The sequence below is a fragment of the Drosophila miranda genome, chromosome 4 (assembly GCF_003369915.1).
Source record: "Drosophila miranda strain MSH22 chromosome 4, D.miranda_PacBio2.1, whole genome shotgun sequence".
In the NCBI taxonomy this organism is placed as follows: domain Eukaryota; kingdom Metazoa; phylum Arthropoda; class Insecta; order Diptera; family Drosophilidae; genus Drosophila; species Drosophila miranda.
Window position 1 is genome coordinate 23,927,315 of NC_046677.1, and position 22,412 is coordinate 23,949,726.

A 22,412-nucleotide genomic window follows, 5' to 3' on the forward strand; every position below is an offset into this window, starting at 1 on the left:
TCCATCGCTCCGGCCTTTACGTAGTTGTAGATCCCCCAAAGACCCGGACCCGAACCCGAACCCGGAGAACTGTTACCCGCAAAAAGCTAGCTGTCAAGGTGGCAAGTGGCATGCGGCAAGCGGTGGCAGGTGTCAGTCGCGGGCACCTCTGTGCGTGAGTGTTCGTTCTACGTGCCGCGAACTGTTTGCTTATCCCATTTGCCTGCCTGTTGCAGGCACGCGCCACGTGCCACGTGGATGCTGATGATTACAATTACATAAAGTGGGGATGGGGGTGGCAGGGGAGGAGAACACTCACCTGCAGGTCCACCAATGCTCCGGTTGCCGTGCCCATTCCCATTTCGATGGCGGATCCGGGTAAAGTCAGCGATAATTTACGATTACGCTCGCGCTCCAGTCTCATGAGTATCTGTGCGTTCTGCTCGCACGAGTATGTGTGGGTCTTCCGGCGCCGCTCCAGACTGTACTCGAAGAGCGGCCTTGCGGCGGCATCCGGCTGCAGCTGGAGCTGTGCCTCGTCGCCGGCGTCGCAGCTGCACAGCGACTGATTGCTGCGTCCCTTGCTGCGCTTCAGCGATCCGCGATGGGAGGAGGCAGGCGTCACCCGCTGTTCGCTCACAAAATTGGAGAAGGTAACCACATTGTGATTGCTGTTGCTGTTGCTGTTGCTGCCGCTGCCGGGTGGCGCCACCAGAGAGCCATTGGCAGGGACTCCTCCGTCAGCCCCTTTTCGCTTCGATGGCGACACATAGAAGATATCATGCTCATCGAACTCCACACTGCGCTGAGTGCTTCCCAGGCCTCCTACACCTCCGCCACCTCCGCCACTGCTGGCACCTCCGCCTCCCAGGGCTGTGGTGGCCGTGGCCGTGCTGCTGCTCGTGGTGCTTGCCGCACTGTTGCCGCCACTGCTCAGGTTGCAGCCGTGATCCGCCAGCGAGTGCAGCAGGGGATGGGGGTGGGGATGGGGATGGGGATGCTGGCCCCCTCCCCGCACCGAGAGCTGCTTGTGGAGCCGCGGAACGGAGGCGTCCAGGCCATTAGCTCGTCTTAGTTCTGTCATGTCTTGCAGCGGAAAGGAAAGTGTTGTCGTCTCTTACTCTTTCTCCGATTCTCACTCTGCTCTGGCGCTGGCTCTGAGCTTGTCTCTAGCGACTTGCCGCCATGTCACAGCTTATTGTCATCACTTGGGGCTGGCTCTTGGCTTGTCTCTCGTCTCGTTTTGTGTCGTCTCTCGCTCGGCTTTGGCCTCATGAAATATTCATGCCCCAACACTCGACCCGTCGCTGTCGCTGTCGCTCTCTCCGTCTCTGTCTCTGTCTCTCTCTAAATCCAACGCATTAGCATATCACTTTGTGTGCCGTCTTTGATTTCCACCGACTCCTCCTTCTGCCATTCGCTTTTCTGCAATATTTTTAATTTTAAATTTCGGCTCCACTTTGTGGGTCCCGGCATGGGGGTGGGGCAGGGCCTAAGCCGGCTAACGATTTCCTTATGTCAATACAGCAGATTCGCAATCCGATTTGCCGGCTAACTGTTTCAATTCGGTTCCTGGCAGCCTCCTCTTCAGCTGCTGCTGCTGCTGCTGCTCCTGCTCCTGGCATCGATGTCGCCTCATTGCCAGCTTTCACGTCTCACATTCCCATTCGAGGGTGGTGTTTTTTTCCCCCCTCCCACTTCCAGAGGGAGGCTTGTTTGCCCTGTTAATAGACTTGGCTTAGTCGATCCTGCTGGTGCTGCTGCTGCTCCTCCTCCTCCTCCTTCTGGTTGTTTGTTCTATAATAACTGCAAAGAGACACACAGAGAGAGAGAGAGAGAGAGAGTGGGAGATTAGGCTTAGGCGATATGTGTGTGTGTTGAAAAGTCTATTCTAAATTGATTTCATTGTTTGCTCCCCAGAGGGGGAGCTTCTAATAAATTAGGGTGTGAGATATTTACTTATTTACCAAGGCGCAAATTCCCAAAGCAAGCCAAAGACAAGAAATAAAGTGTATCTTCTAATGGGAAAGCATGTAAGTACATCAATCAATCAATCAAACACTGACCTGAATATCAGTTTTTGATTTATCACAAGAAACAATTTAAATACTGATGAAAGTACCTTGAACTAGATACAGAACTACAGAAAGATACATTATAGATACGGAAGGAAAAGGCAGGGGTTAGGGGCACAATAATCCCAATAGTCCAATTAGCCATTAATCAGTGGCGCAGTTCTTGGTTTCATTCTTCGTTCTTTGTTATTTGTTTCACGTCTGAATGCCGAATGAATCGACTTATCGCACTAGATTATCGAGAATCAGATTTATTGAACTAAAGTATCGCTAAGACCTATCGGTTAAAAATTAGTATCGAAGATCGGTCAGGGTTGATATCGGGGTATCGATGAGGGTATTAGGTGATGGGATCGGTTAGGGTATTCAGGTATTGATAGCCAGTGCCCTCTGTACCACACTGTGTACTCTCGCACGTCAGTAGCTTAAGCATAATGAAATTATACAAGGTGGGCCGCTCCCGCCACGCGTTCTCTTTTCTCAGTACAATAGCAAACTTCGTTCTTAGCTCCCTCGCTTCAAACATGCCTTCAGAGCGCTCTCCGTAGCACTGAGCGTAAAATAAGACCCGAAAGAGAGTTAGCGGACCACCTTGTATAGTTTCATCATGAGTCTATGCAGTCGCTCTCTCGCGTCTTTCCTTCTTTCGCCTTCTTCATCTCTCACTCTCGATCTGTCGCGCTCTCGCTTGCATTTAGGCACGGGCAATTCAGCCCGTCTGCCCTTGAATTTTGTCTGCAATTAGCACTCCCTTCTTGGTCTTCTCTTGCGAATAGTTCTTCAATCCCTAAACCATCCTGAATCGAGCTACTCATCCAACAGACTCGCCGCGCTCTAGTCGCAAACCTTACCCGAACTTTTCGCTATCCCTTCGACTCTGTATTGCATTATAAGCCATCCTCCATCCCATCCCCAACCACCAAACGATGCTCAGTAGCTCAACAATGACCCACGTTTTTATGATGTGTTTTTTGGAATTTGAGTAATTTGATTTAATCCATTTCCAAGCTGCAGATTGCTCTCAGCAATCCCAAAAAGGTTTTCTAATTATCCGACAAACCTTCATCTGTCTGGGGTTTGTGCTCCATTGATTTTGCTTCCCCCCCGGCACGTGCTGGCAAAGTTATTGTTCTTTTGATATCTCATTCAATCGAAGTTTCAGTCGCCATGCCATGTGATTTTGTGTGGAATGTCGAAACGCCGCCTTATGCTAGGCAACCGTTTATTTGTTCGGCATTTTGTTTTCTAATATTTCGATGTCAAAAACTTTTCGCATAATCGATGGCAACTTTTTAATAAGCAAAAGCCGGCGCGAAACGAAAACAAAACGCCAGAGAACAAATATAATAATCAAGCAAACTGCCAGCCATCCAGCCAGCCAGCCATCCACCGGAAGAAGGAATTTGTCCATGAAAATGAAACCAAAGAATGGAGAAGGAGCACGGCATGGGGGTCGTGGGCTAAGCTCCCTCTCTCTCTCTCTCTCGACGGAGTGCCTGCCATGTAATAATAACGTTAAAAGATAATGAGAAAAGCCAACAACAAGTGGAAGTTTCACCGATCAGTGGGGATATACAATATGTATATATATGGAGCGGCAGCAGCCACCAATGAGGAGTAACAAATAGGCAACCGAAAGGCAAAGTTTCAAGAGTCAAGACCGTTGCCATCGTGTGTGTGTGTGTGGGTGTGTGGGTGGGTGTGCGTTATGTATCTGAGGATATTTATCGCTTCTTAAGTATTTTTAAGAAGTTTTCCGCCCGCCAACTTTTGTGTGTGTGTGTGTGTGTGTTGTGTCGCCTGTCGACCGCGAACACACACCAGCAAACATTTTTATCTTGGGCATATTTCGAGTGGCACTTCACTTGTCACAAGTCTGCACAAGGGACGAGTGGGGGTCGTTTTTGTCTCAAACATTCTTTTAGCCAAAAGTTTTTGAAGGCTTTAATCAACTTGTGCCGCCTAATGAGCGCCTGTAATGAGTTAATTGTTTTGCATTCTTTGGCAGTTCAGAAAACTGTTCGGGAGTACTCCGTTGTTGCATTGTTTCGAAAATATCTCAGAGATTACCAAAAAAAGTGTTGAATGTGAATTAGGGAGGATTTCGTTTTGTTGGAAGTTGAATTTTGGGAATCATTTCCACATATGACACGTAAACTACTTTGGTTTTGTTGTTGAGTTTTATGAGTGGAGCCTCGTAATTAATTTTGACATTGATTTTGGTATTGGACGTTATTCGGGTCCCAAAAAGGGTTTTACGTCCAGGTCGTAAAGAGCCACCCTGTGCTCCGATAACTAGCCTAGAGCCCTCGGAAGGACAACGACATGCACAAATGAAAATCTAATTTAGAGCAACACGCACAAAGGAGCCAAAAGGCATGGGGAAAGGGGGACAAAGAAGGGTATGGAGAGGGTGGCTGAGAGCCTGAGAGACATCCACAAGTGATACATGGCGTGGCTGGCAGGCAGTAAAAGCTTTAGCTTTCCTTTCATTTGCGTTTAAAGACCTCAAAAAGGACTTCCGCCTGCAGTGGCCTACAAATTAACATGCCCCAATCTGTGACTGTCTCTCTGCGTATTTGTGTGTGTGTGTGTGCGTGTGTGTGTGTGTGCGTGTGTGTGGGTGGCATGAATTATGAGTAAAGCAGCTGCAGACTTAATGGAAAATACTCGACCCGGGCCAAGAGTTTTGGGTCGAAAGAGCACGCAAGGCGTAAATTAGAAGACAAGAAAAAAATAAACAGGAAATGAATGGTTTTCTTGGAGACCGAAGTCATAAATACCCTAAAGGATATTGACAGTCCTATGATAGATAGCTCTAAGAAAAAGACTTTAAGTGGTTTAATTTTCAGGAAAAGAGGGTATGAATGGGTTCTTATGAATTCTATATATCCTCTAAATGATATAAGCACATCCCAATGTGCAATATCTGATGTTTGTTGTTAGAAATTTTGACCTGTTCTTTTCAGAACGAAGATATAACTTACTATTCGACCGATAAGTGCTTTCATATGATATTGTATGTGATATATCCTTCTTGTATCCTAAGAAATTCACCTGGAGGACATATTCTTAGGAGATATACGAATAAGAGTTCGTGGACACAGATTTATTTCCAAACATCTGCTCTAAATCCTTATACCTTCTCTGAAAGTGTATAAAAACCAAAATGTCTGCAGCGCCCACGTATTTGCTCATGTGTGTGTCTCTCTATGCGTGTGTGAGTGCCTCGTAATAAGTTGTTGTAATACTCGCGTAACTCATAAATTAGACACGATCTATTACGGGATGGATTTATATGCACGAGGAGCCAGAAACAGAGACAGAGACGGAGACAGGGACAGCCGCAGGAGCAAGTACTCCAATGAAGAGATCAGGATGGGACAGGGACTGGGATTTGGTTTGGATGTGTAATTTTTAATTTTTGACACGTAGCGTTAACCAAAAGCCCCGAACATGTGTTCTTGACATTGTAAAGAGCCTCCCGCCCCGCCCCTCGAAAGGGACGCGACATGCGAGCGTAAAACGTATATGTATAAATATATTTTAAAATTCCAATTGCCAAACGATGCGTCGTATGAGGACGAGATCGTATAATGAGTTCTCTGGCGGGCGGGGCCATAAATACCATTTTGGAGTGTATGTATACCCGCCCATAGGTGGCCCATAAAAATTTGTTTAACACGCAGACATACACACGTACGCACACAGACACAGCCAGACATACGCATGCATACATGGGCAAATCAAATTTATTTTATTTCACTTTTTTTTCCATCTCTTTGGGCGCTGCTGTCGTTTTTATGACAGCGCAGCAAATTAATGAAATTTACGCAATAAATCATTTCAGCACGAAAAAAATCTACTTAGGAGAGAGAGAGATAGTAAAATGTGTTAAACAAATAAAAAAATAATATGCATATTGTATCTAAAAGGTTGTAAAGTTAAACAAACATTGTGACAGTCTAGAGAAAGAGGAAAAAAGTGAATAAAAAATGATATTATGGTGGCACGGATGGTTACGTTTACCAGCTGGGATTTTGGTCTTAAATTTTCAAATTAACACTGGACATAAAACTATCAATTCCAAATTAATTAATTCCATAATGTTCGCTATTTAGTTGTCTGTCACTGGCTTTGAATTGTACAAGAAACCAGCAAATAAATATGTTAAACAATTAAATAAACAAACATCTAAAACATGAGACATTTTGGCATGGAATAGTCAAATAATAGAAAATATTTCAGAGTCAACAGGTGCTTAAAGAGTTTAAGGATTGTCAAAGTGCTACCTCAGCAATATTCTAGGAAAAATATGAAGTAACCCCCTTACGCTCACGCCCTTTTATACCCACCCCTTTGCCCCTTCAAGGACGAAATTCAGGGCAAACATTTAATCAATTTCCACAAATTTTCGCCACATTTCGCCTTATTAGAGAATATATATATTTCCCAGTCAGTTGGATTTGGCTAAGCTGCCACATTTATTAAAAGCAAAACTTTCGCAGCCTCGACATTCCCTTGCCCCCCCGCCCCCCTCCACCGATTCAGCCTCTGGCCATTTAGCAATCCCATTCGCAACTCATATTTTTCGACTTGGCTCCAAAGTGCGTTGACTGCACTTTTGGCGCTCGCATAAAACTTTTTCGAGTGCACAGACCCCTACCCACATTCCCACATAGTGTCATCTGGCTTTCTGAATCCCCCCCCCATTTCTAACTTCCTTGCAGCACATCCCCCATATCTCTCTCTCACTTTCTCGTCTGTAATTCTGCTTGCATCCGCTTCTGAAAAGTTACGCTGCATCCAAAAATTCAAGTGGTTGGACCAAAGGCTTTTAGCTGACTTAACACCCGGCAATACTCACACAGATACTAACACACACACTCTAATATATTGCTGTAGTGCTTCCTGCCCTTCCATTCGCTTCACTTCCCCCCTTTTTTAGTGGCCTCATAAAGCCCGAGCTTAAGCATGACCCCCCCCCCCCTCCCTTCCCCATGCCACGACTGGAGAAAGAAAGGGTTTCCTGCTTTTCGGTTAAAAATTTGCAAAAAGTCGCGCTTGAAAATTGTGCGTACATATATAATTGTATATGTGTGTGTATGTGTGTGACATGTATTTCAGGGGAGTGTGTGTGTGTACTTGGGACAAACAAAAGAGAAAATACAAAAAAAAGATTTTGTCGAGGGTCTGGACAATGGGATACCCATTTCTTAGTGGCCCAATGGGGGTTTCTTGCTAATGCATCTTGAAAACTACCAGATCGGAGGGTTTTCTACTTAAAAATGACGGGTAACACGTGCTCTGAGGGTACTGTTCACAGATACCCCACCATATATGCTCTTTTTCTTTGGAAAAGTGAGTGTAAGATCTGAGCACGATTGATAATGGTACAGCTGTAGATATCGGATGATCTTATCTTCATTATTATGGTAATAAATATTGAGATGCTTCTTAATTTTTATTGGAGGTTCGATTCTCCGATATATAAACGGATATGATATGGCAGGTATGGACTCCGAAATACCTTCTCTTATTATATTTCCCCTAAATCCAACCTACCCCTGTGTACCCATCTGAGTACAGGGTATGCTGGAAAAAAAAACTCTGCACAATGCCGCGCGTGACTTAAAATAAAGAAATAACTTACAGAATAGTTCAAGTCAAACAATGCGCGACGTTTGCTCGAAGAATTTAACATGGATACGCTCTGGAAACTTCCCACCATTTCCCTATATATATTCTATGTATAGCTTTCGCTGTGGGCGTGGCTTTGGCTTCACCGGCAGTACGCGAGGTCCGAGTTTTGCATGTTTTTGCCCTGACCCTTTTCTCCGAATTTCTCTCCCTCTCTCTCTCTCGCTCTCTCGGACAGTCAGCAGCAAAAGTTTAGCACTTAATTTTTTCTTTTATTTTTTTTGTCATTTTCTTTTATGGCTAGGGCTTAGAGAGGAGGGTCGATCTTTGGGTCTCTTTGTTAGGTATTATTTTTATTTATGGCAAAAGGCATTTCGAGTGCATTCTGACTTATTTACGTACCTTCTGCGTCCTGTCGCTCTGTCGCTCTATCGCCGAGTCCTGGCCGAAAGTGACTGTGAAATCAGCTTGAGTTGGATTCGAGCTGCCAGTGAGATCTGTAATGGAAAAAGGTGGTAATCCGTTAATGATTTGTTTTATTTTTTGTTTTCTTGGATGGCGTTTTAGAGATTGTGGTTTTTAAAATCTTTAACCCGTAGAAGAATGTAACATAAATAATTCATAATATTAAAGTTTACAATTTTCCAGCGAACCCCATTCAATCGTTTCCTTTTGTTAGGTTTAATAGCCCGATATTAGTCAATAAATTCGTTAAATAATAGCCAGTGGTGCAGTGGGAACTGTAATAAATTTGTTTACCACTAACGCGCGGCAGCGGCCGTTCTTTCGCCTCTCTATCCTCCTTCTTCGTTCCTACCGTTCCATCGCGCTCATTTGTCGTTCGTTCTCGGCTTAACTGCAGCTCAAACTGCTCAAGCGCTCTCCTTCTTTCTCTCTTTTTTGTTTTCTCACTTTCGTTAGCGCTCGGACAATTCGGTCCAACAACATCCATGTAATACATACAATATTACTTAGATGATAGTTTATTATTGAATCGTTGTGGGCTGGTGAGTCTAACTTCACGGCTTGATCTCGGCTGATTTCTGCTACTGCTGCTGAAATTTACCTCTGGCTGCTGCGATTCTCTTTTTCCGACTTCTTTTTCCGCTCTTCTTCTCTGCTGTGCTCTAATTCTGCCGCTGCAGCTTATCTGCTGTTGATCTGCTATTTATCTCGCTCTGCTGTTACTGCTGTTTCTCTTCTCTTTGTCTGCAGTTGATCTGCTGTTATTGCTGTTAATGCTGTTTCTCTTCTGTTAATCTGCTGTTACTCTTCTTTTACTCTGCTGTTACTCTGCTGATACTCCGTTGCTGATCTTCTCTTTCTCTTCTGTTTGTCTGTTGTTGCTCTGCTGTTGATCTGCTGTTACTGCTACTGCTCTGCTCTTGCTCTGCTCTTTCTCTACTGTTGATCTGCTCTTGCTCTGCTGTTTGTCTGTTTTTAATCTGCTGTTAATCTGCTGTTACTGCTGTTTCTCTTCTCTTTGTCTGCTGTTGCTCTGCTGCTACTGCTGTTCCGCATGCAGGCATCTCTCTTTTTGCTTAAATCAAACCTCAACAGCTAGTGAACAAGCTTATTAGAATTCCACCTTTCAACCATGAATTCAACCATCCATACTAATGAACATGTTCTACCAATATTCAATAGTAGTTCCATCGTTGAAACCGTCGCATTGACTTTATACAATTTAAACAATAAATGTTTGCACATTTCTAGACATGTCGAACTAGCAATTATAAATATTTGCTATCATTCATTTCAATAGCCTCAATATTTGCACAAAATTCAATAACTTCAATCTCGCTTTGAATGATATTTTCTCATTTTAATTCATACCTGGACATTTTTCAATATTTCTCAAATATTCCCTTGCCAATTGCACTAATTAATTTACTAATTTTATTTGATTCCAGCTTTGACTGCTCCTTCAATCGTAAATTCGACAACAAATTGCTTAGATAGCTGGATAAATTTGTATGAAATTTAATTTAAACAAATTTTTGGTTGATACGAGTATAACTTTTGGCTGTGTGCTGATGTACTGCTGTGCTGCTGCTTTGCTGTTGCATATTTGCATAATATTAATTTGCATAATTATGTTGGCCATAAAGAAATCCTCTGGCCAACAACAATTATAAAAAGCCGCACAAACACAGCACAAATGCATTTACCACACACATAGCACAGAGCTCACACACACACACACACACGCTGTCATAACTAACACAAACTTATTTATCCCCAGGGTCCGATTTATATTACTTCCCCGTTAGCCGCCATGAAGGCGTCCGGCGTCCGTCGTCCGGCGTCCACTCTGGCCCCCTCCATGCCCACATTCTGGAGGAGTACTCCAAGGTCTGCCACTGCCACTGGCACTGGCTCTCGTTCTCGTTCTCGTTCTAGTTCTGTAAATTTATCAGTGTCAAATATATAATAGCGCGCCCGTTTTCGCTTTTAATAATTTCCCCTGCCGAGGCGAGCATTTGGAGCGGAAATTGCCGAGCAGCTTCGAATGGGTTCTGGGTCTGGATTCTGGGGACTTGAAACAATGGACAGGCTCTCTCTTCAGCTGCACGCGCTGCAGGACAGTGCCTCCGCTATCCTCCATATACCTCCATGTAGAGTGCTCCATCTAAATTATTTCAATTGCAAAAGGTCGGTCTCCCCGCAGTGGGGATCGCATCAAAGGCGTCATTAATTTAATTGAATTTTGTTTTTGCAGTTGAGCCTTGGTTTCCTTTCCTTTCGGTATCCTTGCGATTGGACTGGATTGAATTTGTTTGTTTTACATGCACAATTTGCAGGCGGCTCTCTGGCCCTCCGTCCCTCCGTCTCTCCCTCTCTCTGTGTCGTCTCTTTGACATTTGGTGAAACAAATTAAATTACCTTTTGCTGGAAAAAAATTATTATTCGCTAATGGAAAAACGAATTGAATTGGATTGGCCAACGTTAATGCCATGTTGAGGGCATTAATTGAACGCTTGACAAAGTGAAGAGATGTTTTTCCGGCGGGCAACTAAAATAGTTTTCCATCCATTAAGATTTCATAACGTGGTCCTGGCAGCGGCAAAAACTTTCGACATAAATTCGGGAACCTGGCCCTCATAAATATTACCCACTTACATCGATAAGGACGGTCGAGGATGGCAGCATAAAATATGCAGCAGGAGCCGAAACTTTTTTGTTTTTCCTCTCCTCTCCTTTTTTTTTTTTTTTTTTGCTAAGCTATTGACTAAATACTTTGGCAAATTCATAAATTTAAGCACATCGTTGTAGCATAAATATTTAAAAAATGCCGAAAAATATATATAATAACGAAAAATGCTGAAGAGGAAAATTGAGTTGAAAAGTTCTCGTGCCGCATCCTCTATTTGGGGCACGGGGCACGGGGCATGGAACTTTATTGGCTTGATTCTTTGAACATCATAAAAGTGAGCCGAAAAGGAAGAGCGGGACATCTGCTTTCTTATTCATGGGGATTGCTCATCAAAGCCTACTTAATGCCCAATATTGGCCATGGCTTAAACAGTTTTGACCATTTCATGAGGCCGGCCCCGAAAACTTTGTCAGGGCAAAAACTTTTGGCCCACTGGCCTTCCTTCTGCGTTCTTGGATTTTTATTTTTTTCCTCCTTCGGGGGGATATTTATAAGGCTGCCACGTGGATATTGATATTGAATAGCGGTGGGCTCTGTGGAAACTCTGGCATTAATATGCGGCGTTGAACCCGCCTTCGACTGGGAAAGGTGAGACAATTAGGCAGGGGGAGGAGGCTCTAAATGGGCCATGTCCTGTCTGAGGTGTTGTTTGGCTCCATTATCACACACACACACCGCCGAGGGAGGAGGAGCATTAGGCTTTAATAAGCCAATAAGTTTGCTCTCTGGTACGCCAGGCAGTGCTCAGGATATCCTCATTCTCCCATCCCGATGCCAGTGAGTGCATTAATATTTATGTTTTTATAACAGTCGGTGGATCCAGTCGAGTGGTTTTCCTTGGCAGTCTGGCCTGTCTGTCCATGCGTGCGTTATAAATAAAATTAAATGTATCTCTTAAGTTGAATATCCTCTGCTCCCAATCCTCTACTCGTTCGGTGTCGATAATTCGACTTGGTTTTTGGATAATGAGATACTCCTTGAGTGGAGGAGGCTGCTCTTTCCAGGAGGAAGAGGAGGACCTTAATGATGCAGTCGTTAGCCCAAGGGTTGCTCCTGGGGATGGCTGGATGAGAAGTAATGTCTTATGACCGTAGCTGTAATTAGGTTCTGGGCATAACTAAGCATAATGCAGGATGCTATCACTTACGTGAGAGACGCGTTATCGCCAGACGACTTGGAAGGGGAATAACCAGAAAAATATTGATAATTTTTGGGGTTTAAGCCCAAGAAATCCCTAGAAATTGTCTATAATAATAAAGGGCTTTACCCAACGCTCTTTTGCTTACCATTCAAATTCCTGCGGTTTAATCCACTCGAAATTCTTACAAGTTTTGTTCCTAAGACTAAAAACTAAATTTGAAGTTTATGTACTTCGACTTTGCTAACTAGCTAAAATAGTTCCCCATGCACACTCTACACACCACAATCTCTACTCCACCCACACTCCTTCCACTTCCAGTCAAGATTTTGGCCCTTCTAAGTATGCAACACTTTTGGCGCAAGTTTCCTTCTGCTCTTCTGCTCCTTCTATGATATTCTGGCACCTTATCTATACGTGTGTGTGTGTGTGCTGGGAGCCAACAGCTTTATCAAACATTTTTGTGTTACAGGCACGCGACTGAAATAAAAATAATGATCAACTGAAGCATAGTGTACTCTCGTACGAGTGGGGAAACACCGGGGGCAAGATATTCGGGAATATCCGTGGGAGAACAACAGAGAGAGAGAGCTATAATAACAAGAACAACCTCAACAGTTCAAAGAATTAACTCACATGCCTGGCATAATAAACATAACGTCTTTTGCCTTGGCTTTTCCATTTTCTCTTTTGTTTTTTTGCTCCGCTTTTTCCCATTTCCCCACCATTTGGTGGTGTATTTTTTTTTTTTTTTGTGTGTTTTCGTCTCTGCTGCCACTGCTGCTGCTTTATGTTTACTTATCCGCCTCTGTAGGCGTTTTTTGTTGCCTTTACTGTTGGCTGTTCTTCTTGGCTGCCTTTCTGCCTTTCATTTGGGGGCCTGGTTAACATGCCGCGAGCCAGGAGCCCTGGGAGCCCCGACAGCAAACGAGAACAGGCCGGGCAAACATGCTGGAAAATGGCATAAGCTTGTAGCCTTTCGGCCTTGGTAGGTGGCTGCCTCGCATTGCTATCCAAAAGCAATGCACAAACAACATAATTAGTGGGGAGCACCGGCACGGGTGCAGGGGACGGGCACGGGCAGGGGAGCAGAATGAGATTTTCTTCAAAGACTTCTGCTAATTGAAGCTGCGAGTCGAACAGCAATTAAATTAATTTATTCCGAATTACTTTCTTCAAGCCGTGTGTGTGTGTGTGTGTGTGTGTGTGTGTGGGTATCCCCTCGCTTGTGTGCCATCCCGTATCTCAAAAATTATGACTTAATGCATCTGAAGACGTTCGGGGCTCCCAATGCTGCCGCCAGAGCTGGAAAATTAATTTCCCAAGTGCATTATTTAGCGCACGGGGATGAGGCAGGGAGCAGCATTTCCCAGCTGCTGTCACTGCTGCTCCTTCTGCCCCACAGCGCATAAATCGGCGTAATGGCAAATTGTAGCCAAAAAAAAAAAAAAACGAAGAAAAAAACAGAAAAAAGTCGACTATAATGCGAGTTTGATGAAAAATGAAAGCCCGCCCAGAAATGTTGAGCGTTCTACTTTTATGGTTAACGAAAATCAAATCGGGGAAAGCCTTGAGCTTGGAGGAGGAGAGGAGGTAAAAAAGCAGGTGGAGGAGGGGGTAATCTTGGGAAAGGGAAAATTAAATTGAAGAATTTAAGGGCACATTACAGACTTTGATTGGGAAAGGAGGATCTTCCCTTCGATCCATTCGCAGCAAAAGTCGGAGCCCCATCCTATCATCCATCATACATCGTATATCGTATATAGTATAGTATTTCCCCCCCATTATGCAGTGGAAAAAGAGTAACTTTAATGCTCATTTAGCCGCAGGCTTTAAAATAGGTTCTCAAAGTCCCTGACAGCCGCCGGATTGCCCCTCGTCTGTCCCGTCTGTCTGTCTATCTGTCGCATTGTTGGCCTTTTTTCCGGCCTCTTTGTATCCGTCTGAATGTGGCAGCCATTATGGCACACAGAGAGGAGACTCGAGAGTCTAGAGACAGCGACAGCGACAGAGACAGAGACAGAGATACATGCTCCACTTACTCTCGACTCTTGGCAGGCTCATAAAATTTTATGATTTCGATCAACTCGAGTGCGGAAATTATTAAGAGTCGAATCTGTTTCAACATCCTGCCACTCCACTGTCTCTGGTAGGCTCTCTCCTCCACATATATCTGTGTGTGTATGTATCTGTGGCTATAAATATGTGTGTGTGTGTGTGTGCATGTAGTATACATAATTTCATATGGCAGCTGCCAGAAGGCAAAGTGCAACCCACAGACAGGGACAACGGGGAGACAGGAAGACAGGGAGACAGGGAGTCGGGATCTGCGCGTAAAGTGCGCGGCATATAAACTTCATTGCCGCCAAAAGTCCCTCCCACACGTGGAGTGGGGAGCGTGGAGCGTGGAGCATGGAGCGTGGAGAGTGCCTGCCATTTTAATTTATATTGTAGCCATGTTAAAGTTCAGCAATAATAAAATAACACACACAGAAAAAAAAGAGAAAACCTTGCATGTGTTTTCCTTCAGTTTTTCCACTGTTTCCCCCGCCAGCGATTTTCCTGTAAAGTGCGTTTTTATCTCTTTGGCAGCTGGGAAAATGGCAAGTGGGTGGTGGGAAACGGGAGTCCAGGTGAAACTTTTTGCCAATTTCTTAGAGATCCTGGCCACATTTTACGGGGTGGGGGGGGGGGGGGTGGTATGCCGCTTTCGTTATGCCACGTATGTATATATTTTGTACATCACTTGGAGTTGTTGTTGCTGCTCAAATCAGACAAAACAAATTAGATGCCTCGGCGGTGTGCCTGCTTGACTGGATTTTCACACTGGAAAATTACTAATAATAAATTGTCAAGCGCGTGAGGCCGAGCGATGCCTGCTCAGGCAGAAAACCAAACAGCTTTTCCCCCCCCACCCTCTTTCCACCACCTTTTATTCAGTATTTTTAAACCCTTGTCCCTGTCGGACAGGGCAACCCCTTTGCAACATTTAGTGGAAATGACCGCAAAAGTTATTTTTAAAATCATTTTCCAGCCAGCAAACACACACACGCTCACGCACACGCACACGCACGCAGGGAGAAAGTTTTTGGGTGAAAGATAAGCGAAGGAGCAGCTGTAAAAAGCACATAAACATGCGTGTCGGGGCAACGTTGGGGGTTGGGGGCGGTCCATTCTGGTCTTCTGGGGTTAGGATCGGGTCAGTGGAAACCACAACCATGCCTCCCTCTTCTTCTGCCCCAATTTTTGTGTACTTTTCACTTTTACCGAAGCTCTTGTGTCCTTTTTTTGGGGTACTTTGAAGCTACTTAAGCCGTTTTGAATTTTTTATGAGCCCCTTCCTCTCTGGTCATAATGTTTTTTCGTGTATATTGATATAAATGTTCATATACGCTCAGGTGTAAGCGTACAGACGGTGGACGGGATGTAATCAAGGGGCAAAAGGGATGATAGGATGTGTGCGGATTAAGCTGGAGACAGTGGGTGACCTCTGCCATCAGGGGATAAGTTTTCGACTTGAAAGGTTCATCAAGGGTTCATCATATTAAAACGACAAGTGTCTCCCTTTTTCGACTTAAATTTTAACCAATATTCACGTTAAAATGCACTAAACATTTTTTTAAAACTTTTCGAAGAGGCTTTTCTTTATGTATTTTTTGTTAATTTCTAGGTTTACACCTTTGAAAATCATTTAAAAACTGTCCCAAATATTATACAATTTCTTTTACATTTTCCCCCATCCCAAAGCCCAACTTTGAGAGCTCTAAAGTCTCGTCTACTCCGTAGATGATGATTGCTTCAGTTGGGGCTATCTTCTGTTCGATTTGGTAAAAGTTTTGCATGCCTTTCATGTTTGATAAATTGAATTGTTTATCGCCGGAGCTGAAAGCTTTTATGCCCCTTCAGCAACACGCCCTCACCTGTCTGTCAGGTGCCTGATATTCCATATATCAAGCCGTACTCGTATGGCATCATCCTGTATTCATAATGTTTGGTTTACATCTTATGAGTGGAATGGAATGGAATGCATTATTGATTGACTTTGTCGCCAAGAGCACGCACTCGTTGATGCTCCCCAGGGCTCTATGATTTCCATAGTTTTTTCCTGAAATTTCCATACATTTTCTTTGGCAGACATACATCAATGGCTGTTTACACGGTATCCCAGTGTCCTTCCTCTGTAGAAATCTCTTGCGTGTGTGTGTGTGTTTCTCTATTTTCTTCTGGTTTTTCCAACATTTCATAAATATTTTAATATTTTTGCTATTTATTTTGGACATGTCCTCTTTTCATTTCGCGTTCGTTTTGACTTATGCATTGTTTCGCACATTTGGCGCGTCGATTTATTTACAGCGTCCATAAATTTGCAGGATGTAGGATGCGGGATGGGATGGGTCTTGTGGCAGGACCCTGTCACGTGTTGCATCACCCACACAGAACCGCACCGCACAGCAGAGCAGAGCAGAGCACAGCAGTTGGCATATTATTCATTTTTATTATATTTTGTCGCCTTAACGACCATAAATTGCATTAAAAATGTTGTCATTGAATATGCTTTCGCACCGTACACTCAACCCGTAATGGTCGAGGTGAGGTTCTAGGCCACCGCCACTGCCACTGCCATTGCCGTGTAATTTATAGCCCAAAAGAAATTTAAATGCAAAAAAACATACACAGAAGATTGCAAAACCCATCAGAGAACATCAGCGATGACAGCGAAATATGTTCCGAAATTCATCCGTGAAATATTTAAAATTCATTCTCCCCATTCGGGGTTTCGAGTGTCGCGGCATCTTAGGTTTCGATTTTTTATGGCCTGGCGAATGCTAATGGTCGGCCGGAATTGAATAAGGGACACGGCCAAGGATAAGGGAGTTAAGTCAAGGCAATCCCCACATGTCCTTTGAAATGCGTATGCGCCAGACATCAGAAATATTTTGGGAATGTTTTTTAAGCTGAAATGCCAAAAAGTTGTTGGCCAACAGCCAGAATGAGGGATGAAGACGCTTGGCGTCTGCTTAGAGGCACCCAAAAAAAAATGTGTAACTTAACCCGCATCAGGAATTTGTCACGATTTGTAGTCATCGTCATCGTTCCCCCCCACCCCTCTCCGACTCCATCTCTCTGTCTCCTGTCCTGTCTCTTTGCCCGCCGCCACCCCATTTGTTTGCCATGAAAAATGACCAAATCCAACGTTGCGTATACGTAATGCGCTACGCTGTTTCGCTGGGCGTGGGGGGAAAGGCTCTCTCTCCCTTGTGACAATTGTGTGGTTAGATTTTTTCGTGGCACCCCCCTTCATCACTTGACGCTTTCAGCGTCTGAGACTCTTTCACACATCGTTTGTCACATTGTTCCCGAGGATTTCTTCTCCCTGACTGAGATCTTTTCCCCAAGTGTTTGATGCCGCTGCCGCTGCTGCTGCCAGAGTTGCCATCGCTGATGTTGCTATTATTGTTGCCTCTGGCAATGCCATTACTATTTGCTATTGTCACTGTTTTGTTTGTTGTTTGATATTTGTTGTAATTTTTCATCTCCCGTAGCTGCTGCTTTTTGCACATTAGTGCGGGGCGTGTCGTGTGTAATCAATTCTCGAGGAATACAACAGACACACAGACAGAGAGACACCTTTCTGTTCGAGGCAGCAGGTGTGCAGAGAGTAAAGAGTTTTGATTGCGAGATTTTTCGGGTCGGGCAGGTGGCTCTTAAAGCTTTTAAAGTTCTCCATTGTGCCGCGGAAAACTTGTCGAAAAACTCATTTATGCACGACTGTGCTCGACAATCTTCTGCTGGGGGAAATTAAAATTTTACAAATTTAATTACAAGCTAAAACTTTATTCCTGCATTTGTAGGGCGGAAAACGCGCGAATCAGTTTGCATATATTTCACGGCGCACAGTGCGTATGATTGACATTAAAACATTAATTATGCAAAACGCAGTGGAACTTTTGTTGTTGAAGTGTATTTGTTGTTAGGCAGTCTATTCAGAGGCTCTTCTCTGCACTCTTTGTTTTTGCAACTTCCTTTCTGTCTTTGTCTCTCACGCTTTCTATGCAAACTTTGAGCCTTGGCCCACATGTCGTGTGCGCAATGTCGGCAATGCCTGGCAGCGGAGCGGCTCTGGCAACGAAAGTCAAGTTTTTAATTGTTTTCGCGAATTGATTTAAAGCAGCTTGTTGCCCCAGCAACAACTTGTTCAACTCCAGAGTTCTCCCTGAACTTCATTAAAATGTCAGTTGTATCCACCCCCCACCCGTTCCAGAGTTGCCAACCCATCCCTTTGGCAATCCCTTATCCATTGCCTGCTAAATGGCCTCGTCCTGCAATCAACAAGAACTGGCGGAGAGCAGAGCTGGCAGATACGCGACAGCAGCTGATGAAAAGCATGATTGACAAGCAGCCCAGCGCCAGAGACGGAGACGGAGACGGAGACCTCCAGCCCACAGGGAGACAGACCGGCAGGGCATTAAGACACAAACTCTTTGCCGGCTCACTTGGGCATATTTTATTTATGAGCCAAAGAACAAGGACTAAGGGACTAAGGACCTGGCTGAAGGACCAAGCTGATTGCGGCCGCCCTGCTCCTGCGAGTTTCAATTAAATGCACAGATTTTTCAGCCGCTTTCCTGCCAATGCCCGCCCTTCCCGCTCCGCCGCCCTTCCACTCTGTAGCCGTTTTTAATTATATTTTCGGAAAAACCTTGTCTGTCTACCGGGGCCGAGGGCGTAGGCTTCTGTTACATTGGGCGTGGCATTTAATTGTCGACACAAGAGCGAAATAATTTTCATATCAGCTTTCAGTTGTTTGTTTCGCTCTTTGCCCAATCGAGCGGGCGAGTGAGTGCCGCCTCTAGGGAACGGCTGGGCCAGGCTCCAGAATAAGTTTCTTATAAACGAGAGGCGGTAGGACAGTAGTTCTGCCTACCGCTTAATTAGAGGCCAAAGAGAACTGAAATTGATGTGCCCTCGGGCTGGATTTGGTAATGGTTTCTCAGGTGCTCGCTAATGAATACGAAATCTCAGCATTTGAGCTGACTTTCGTCTAGCCTTAAGTATAGGTAAGCCCTACTTTTGTGGTCCAGTACTTTCGCCGAGGGAGTATTTATTCTGTAGAAGACCAAGGGTGTTAAGGTCCCAGGCCAGCAGGGGCTGTTGGTCTCATCCGAGGGACTGTCGCCGCTGCCGTTGAGCTCCTGTGGAGGTGTCCAACAGATATCAGGGGGAATAGCACTCGCAGCCACTGTGGAAGGTTCTGAAAGTTCCATCGGGGTTCGAAGAATATGGGTTCTCTATTCCAAATTCGACTTTGAATCGGTTTGTTCCGCTTTGATTCCCTTTCCAGAACTAATGAAACTATTCTGTGTACCACAATTCCTACTACACTTTCTGTTAGAAACCCGAAGGAAACAGTCCACTAATCCGCAACGTGAATGAAGTTAATTTCCATGGTAGGCCTTATCTTTGCCTTGTCTGGGGCTGCTTTGGGCCTAAGAAATTGTAAGTTTAACGAGAGAAAGCGTGCCTCGCAATGTACTACTGATGTATCTTTTCTAGCAATCTGTGGTCAAGAGCCGGCCAACAGCGGCCGTTGCCGTGCCTTAATAGAATCTTATACCTATTATTACGATACGAACGAGTGTTCATTGTTCGATTACGGCGGATGCGAGGGGAACGAGAATCGTTTCATGAGGAAAGCGGAGTGCGAGTCAAAATGCAAAGAATAATTCATTGGTTTATGTTCTTAGTTCATCAAAAGTTGTGCGAATAAATGGATATTCAATGGAAAACTGGTACAGGCTGTTCTCGGTTCCGGATTCGGTTCAGAACTAATGTAATTATGGTTATTCCTCATAGATCTACTTCAGACAAGTCGCTCCACATCACCTGAAACACAAAGCCCACTAATCCGCAACGAGTATGAAGTTAATTTCCATCCTAGGCGTTATCTTTGCCTTGTCTGGGGTTGCTGTTGGGCTCAAGAATCGTGAGTGGGTAACACGCAATGTAATATTGATTTATCTGCTTTTGCTGTCCTTTGTAGGGATCTGTGGTCAAAAATCGGCACACTTCGGGTACTGCAGTGGCTATACGAAAGGATTTACCTATTATCCCGAGACGAATGAGTGCAAAATGTTCATTTACGGCCGATGTGCTGGGAACAAAAATCGTTTCAAGGATAAAGCGGCCTGCGAGGCAAAGTGCAAAGAATAATAAATATTCTGAGTTGTACGAAAAAGTGGATATTCAATGGATAAATGGTACAGGCTGCTGCAGGTGTTAAGCTCTTTTGGTCATGGTTTCTCGGTTCTGGACACGGTCTAATTGCCTTTCCAGAGCTAATGAAATTATTCCGCGCAACAGAGTTCTTACACCGCAAAGGTCTACTTCTTCTTAAGAGACTGGGATTTAAAGAGTTATCTACGGTAGTGGTGCAGAGGCAAACCAGTACGGTAATTTCCTGGGTCAAAGCCAAGATGTATCTTTGATGCGTATCATAAATTATAGTCCCACAAATAGTGCAGGAACAGAATCGAAAGCTCTGATCCTCTGGTCACATTTGTGACTCTCTTGCCTCGACTCTCGATCCTCCCGAGCTCTCCTGCTGGGCAATCTCTAAACGATTCATTTATGAGTTTAGAATCTAGTCAGATTCTCTAGTGAGACTCCGAGTGCTAAGCTACCCCATGCCCATGGCTGGTTTTCCATCATTTAACCGACATCAATTTCCATCCGACGGCTGTGCTTTTACAAATCTCTTACAATCCCTCAATTAGCTCAATTAAGTGGACAAATTCTCAGCCCCTCACACACTCGCTGGCTCTCACCCTCCCCGCCAAGTAAGGGGGATGTGGATGACAGCTGACCTCAATGTCGTGGAGCAGCAAAAAGTTACTTTTTGGCCTTTTATAGTGGACCCTTTTCCAGGGCAGGGGGCAGGGGCCGCTGGCACTTTTCGATTGGCCGAAAAATGGAAATTGTGTAAGAATTTTGGAGAGCATGAAATATTTATAGGCTGCAAATTAAAATTTCATAAGGTAAATGAAACAAGGGAAAGACATTTAACGTTCTCCATTCAAATTTTAATAAACTCAATTATGCAACAATTCTCTCGCTCCCCTGCCCCTTCCCCTGGCCACGGCCCTGACCAAGGATTGACAACATTTTGCGGCAAATGTATGCACAAAGAGAGAGAGAGGGGGAAAGTGGGAGGGTGGAACGTGAAGTGGAAATCAATTTCTCTTTTCCATGCACTTTGCTGATTTCAATTAAAAAAGCGGACAACTGAAGTTGTTTTCCCTGATCCTGTCCTGCTCCTGTCCTGCTCCTGTCCCGCCTCGGCATCCTGCCAGCCCGCAGTCCAATCAAAGTGTCAAAAAAGTTAATGCCGTCGGCCCTGGCCCTGGCCCTGGCCCCAACCCTTTTGGATGGATCTCGACTCGATGGCCACTTAAGCTGCCACATGAAATATTAAATGAAACAAAAATCAACCGAGCGAGGAATGAGGAATGACTGCGACTGCGACTGCAGCTCCAACTGTCATCAGGCCACTAGATGTCTACTTGTTACAAGGTACCCTTCAAACGAGAAAGGTTACTGCGACTTGCGGAAGATCTTGTCCTGTTTTGCAGATTCCCTACTTTGATATATTACCTCATCTATCTCCTATAGAAAAGATCTTCAGGGCTACCTATAAGTTGGGCCTCCCCATCGCATGCCTTCCTTCTTTGAGCGGCAGCCATTTTGTGATAAATTTTACAAAATTTCCGAGTGTTGTTTCCTGTTTTGCACCACTTCAGTGATTATATGAGTGCTGTGTTGTGACCACCATCCGATTGTCACACACTCCAGCCCCAGCTCCAGCCCCAGCTCCTACTCTCGACTCGATTCAGACTCTTCAACTTTTGTTTTCGATTTCAGTATGCCAGCCCAGCGCCACGCCCACTCTACGCCTAGCTTTTCCCCTTATTTTGCATAAATTGTTAGATGTCGTCGTCGTCCTTGGCAGCCAGGAATCAAAAAATGAAACAAGAGATGTCGGCCTGACGGGGGAAGGAGGAAGGAAAACCACGTCTCTGTTATTGCTGGAAAAATTTTTATTTATCTTATAATTATGTAAATGATTGTGGCAGAAAGAGGGGGAGAGAGAGAGAGAGAGCAATGTGTGTGTGTGTGTGTGTGTGTGTGTTGACAAGCAAAAGTTCTGCTTTCCCACAAAATGTTGTTTTGCATATTTTCACGATGGGTCTCGGGCTTGTGTCAAAAGGGGCGTACACCGAGACACCCCAGTCCCCAGCCCAGTCTCTGAGTTTGAGAAAATTTTTGCTTATGTTTTCGGGAATTTTTCTTCGAACAAAGAGTCAAAGATCGCTGAAGAATCTACAAATCAATCAGGGGAGGACTTTGCCTCTTTTCCAAGAAAACC

General features: G+C 44.6%; 2 protein-coding genes across 3 annotated transcripts in view; one reads left to right on the forward strand and one right to left on the reverse strand.

The window, feature by feature from the left end:
- Nucleotides 1-22,412, reverse strand: part of LOC108163224 — a 136,905-nt gene that overhangs the window by 53,764 nt on the left and 60,729 nt on the right. For both annotated transcript variants that reach the window (XM_017298381.2, XM_033393043.1), the window contains 2 exons: nucleotides 8,097-8,191; nucleotides 299-1,785 (listed from right to left, as the gene is read on the reverse strand). In XM_017298381.2, coding sequence (XP_017153870.1) covers nucleotides 299-1,063 — 765 coding nt within the window. In that variant the 5' untranslated portion in view covers nucleotides 1,064-1,785; nucleotides 8,097-8,191. The remainder of the gene's footprint in view (nucleotides 1-298; nucleotides 1,786-8,096; nucleotides 8,192-22,412) is intronic.
- On the forward strand, nucleotides 19,862-20,217 carry LOC108163231 (chymotrypsin inhibitor SCI-III-like). Its single transcript, XM_033393047.1, has 2 exons — nucleotides 19,862-19,973; nucleotides 20,031-20,217. The coding sequence occupies exons 1-2, from the start codon at nucleotides 19,907-19,909 to the stop codon at nucleotides 20,198-20,200; spliced, it is 237 nt and encodes a 78-aa protein (XP_033248938.1). The 5' UTR covers nucleotides 19,862-19,906; the 3' UTR covers nucleotides 20,201-20,217.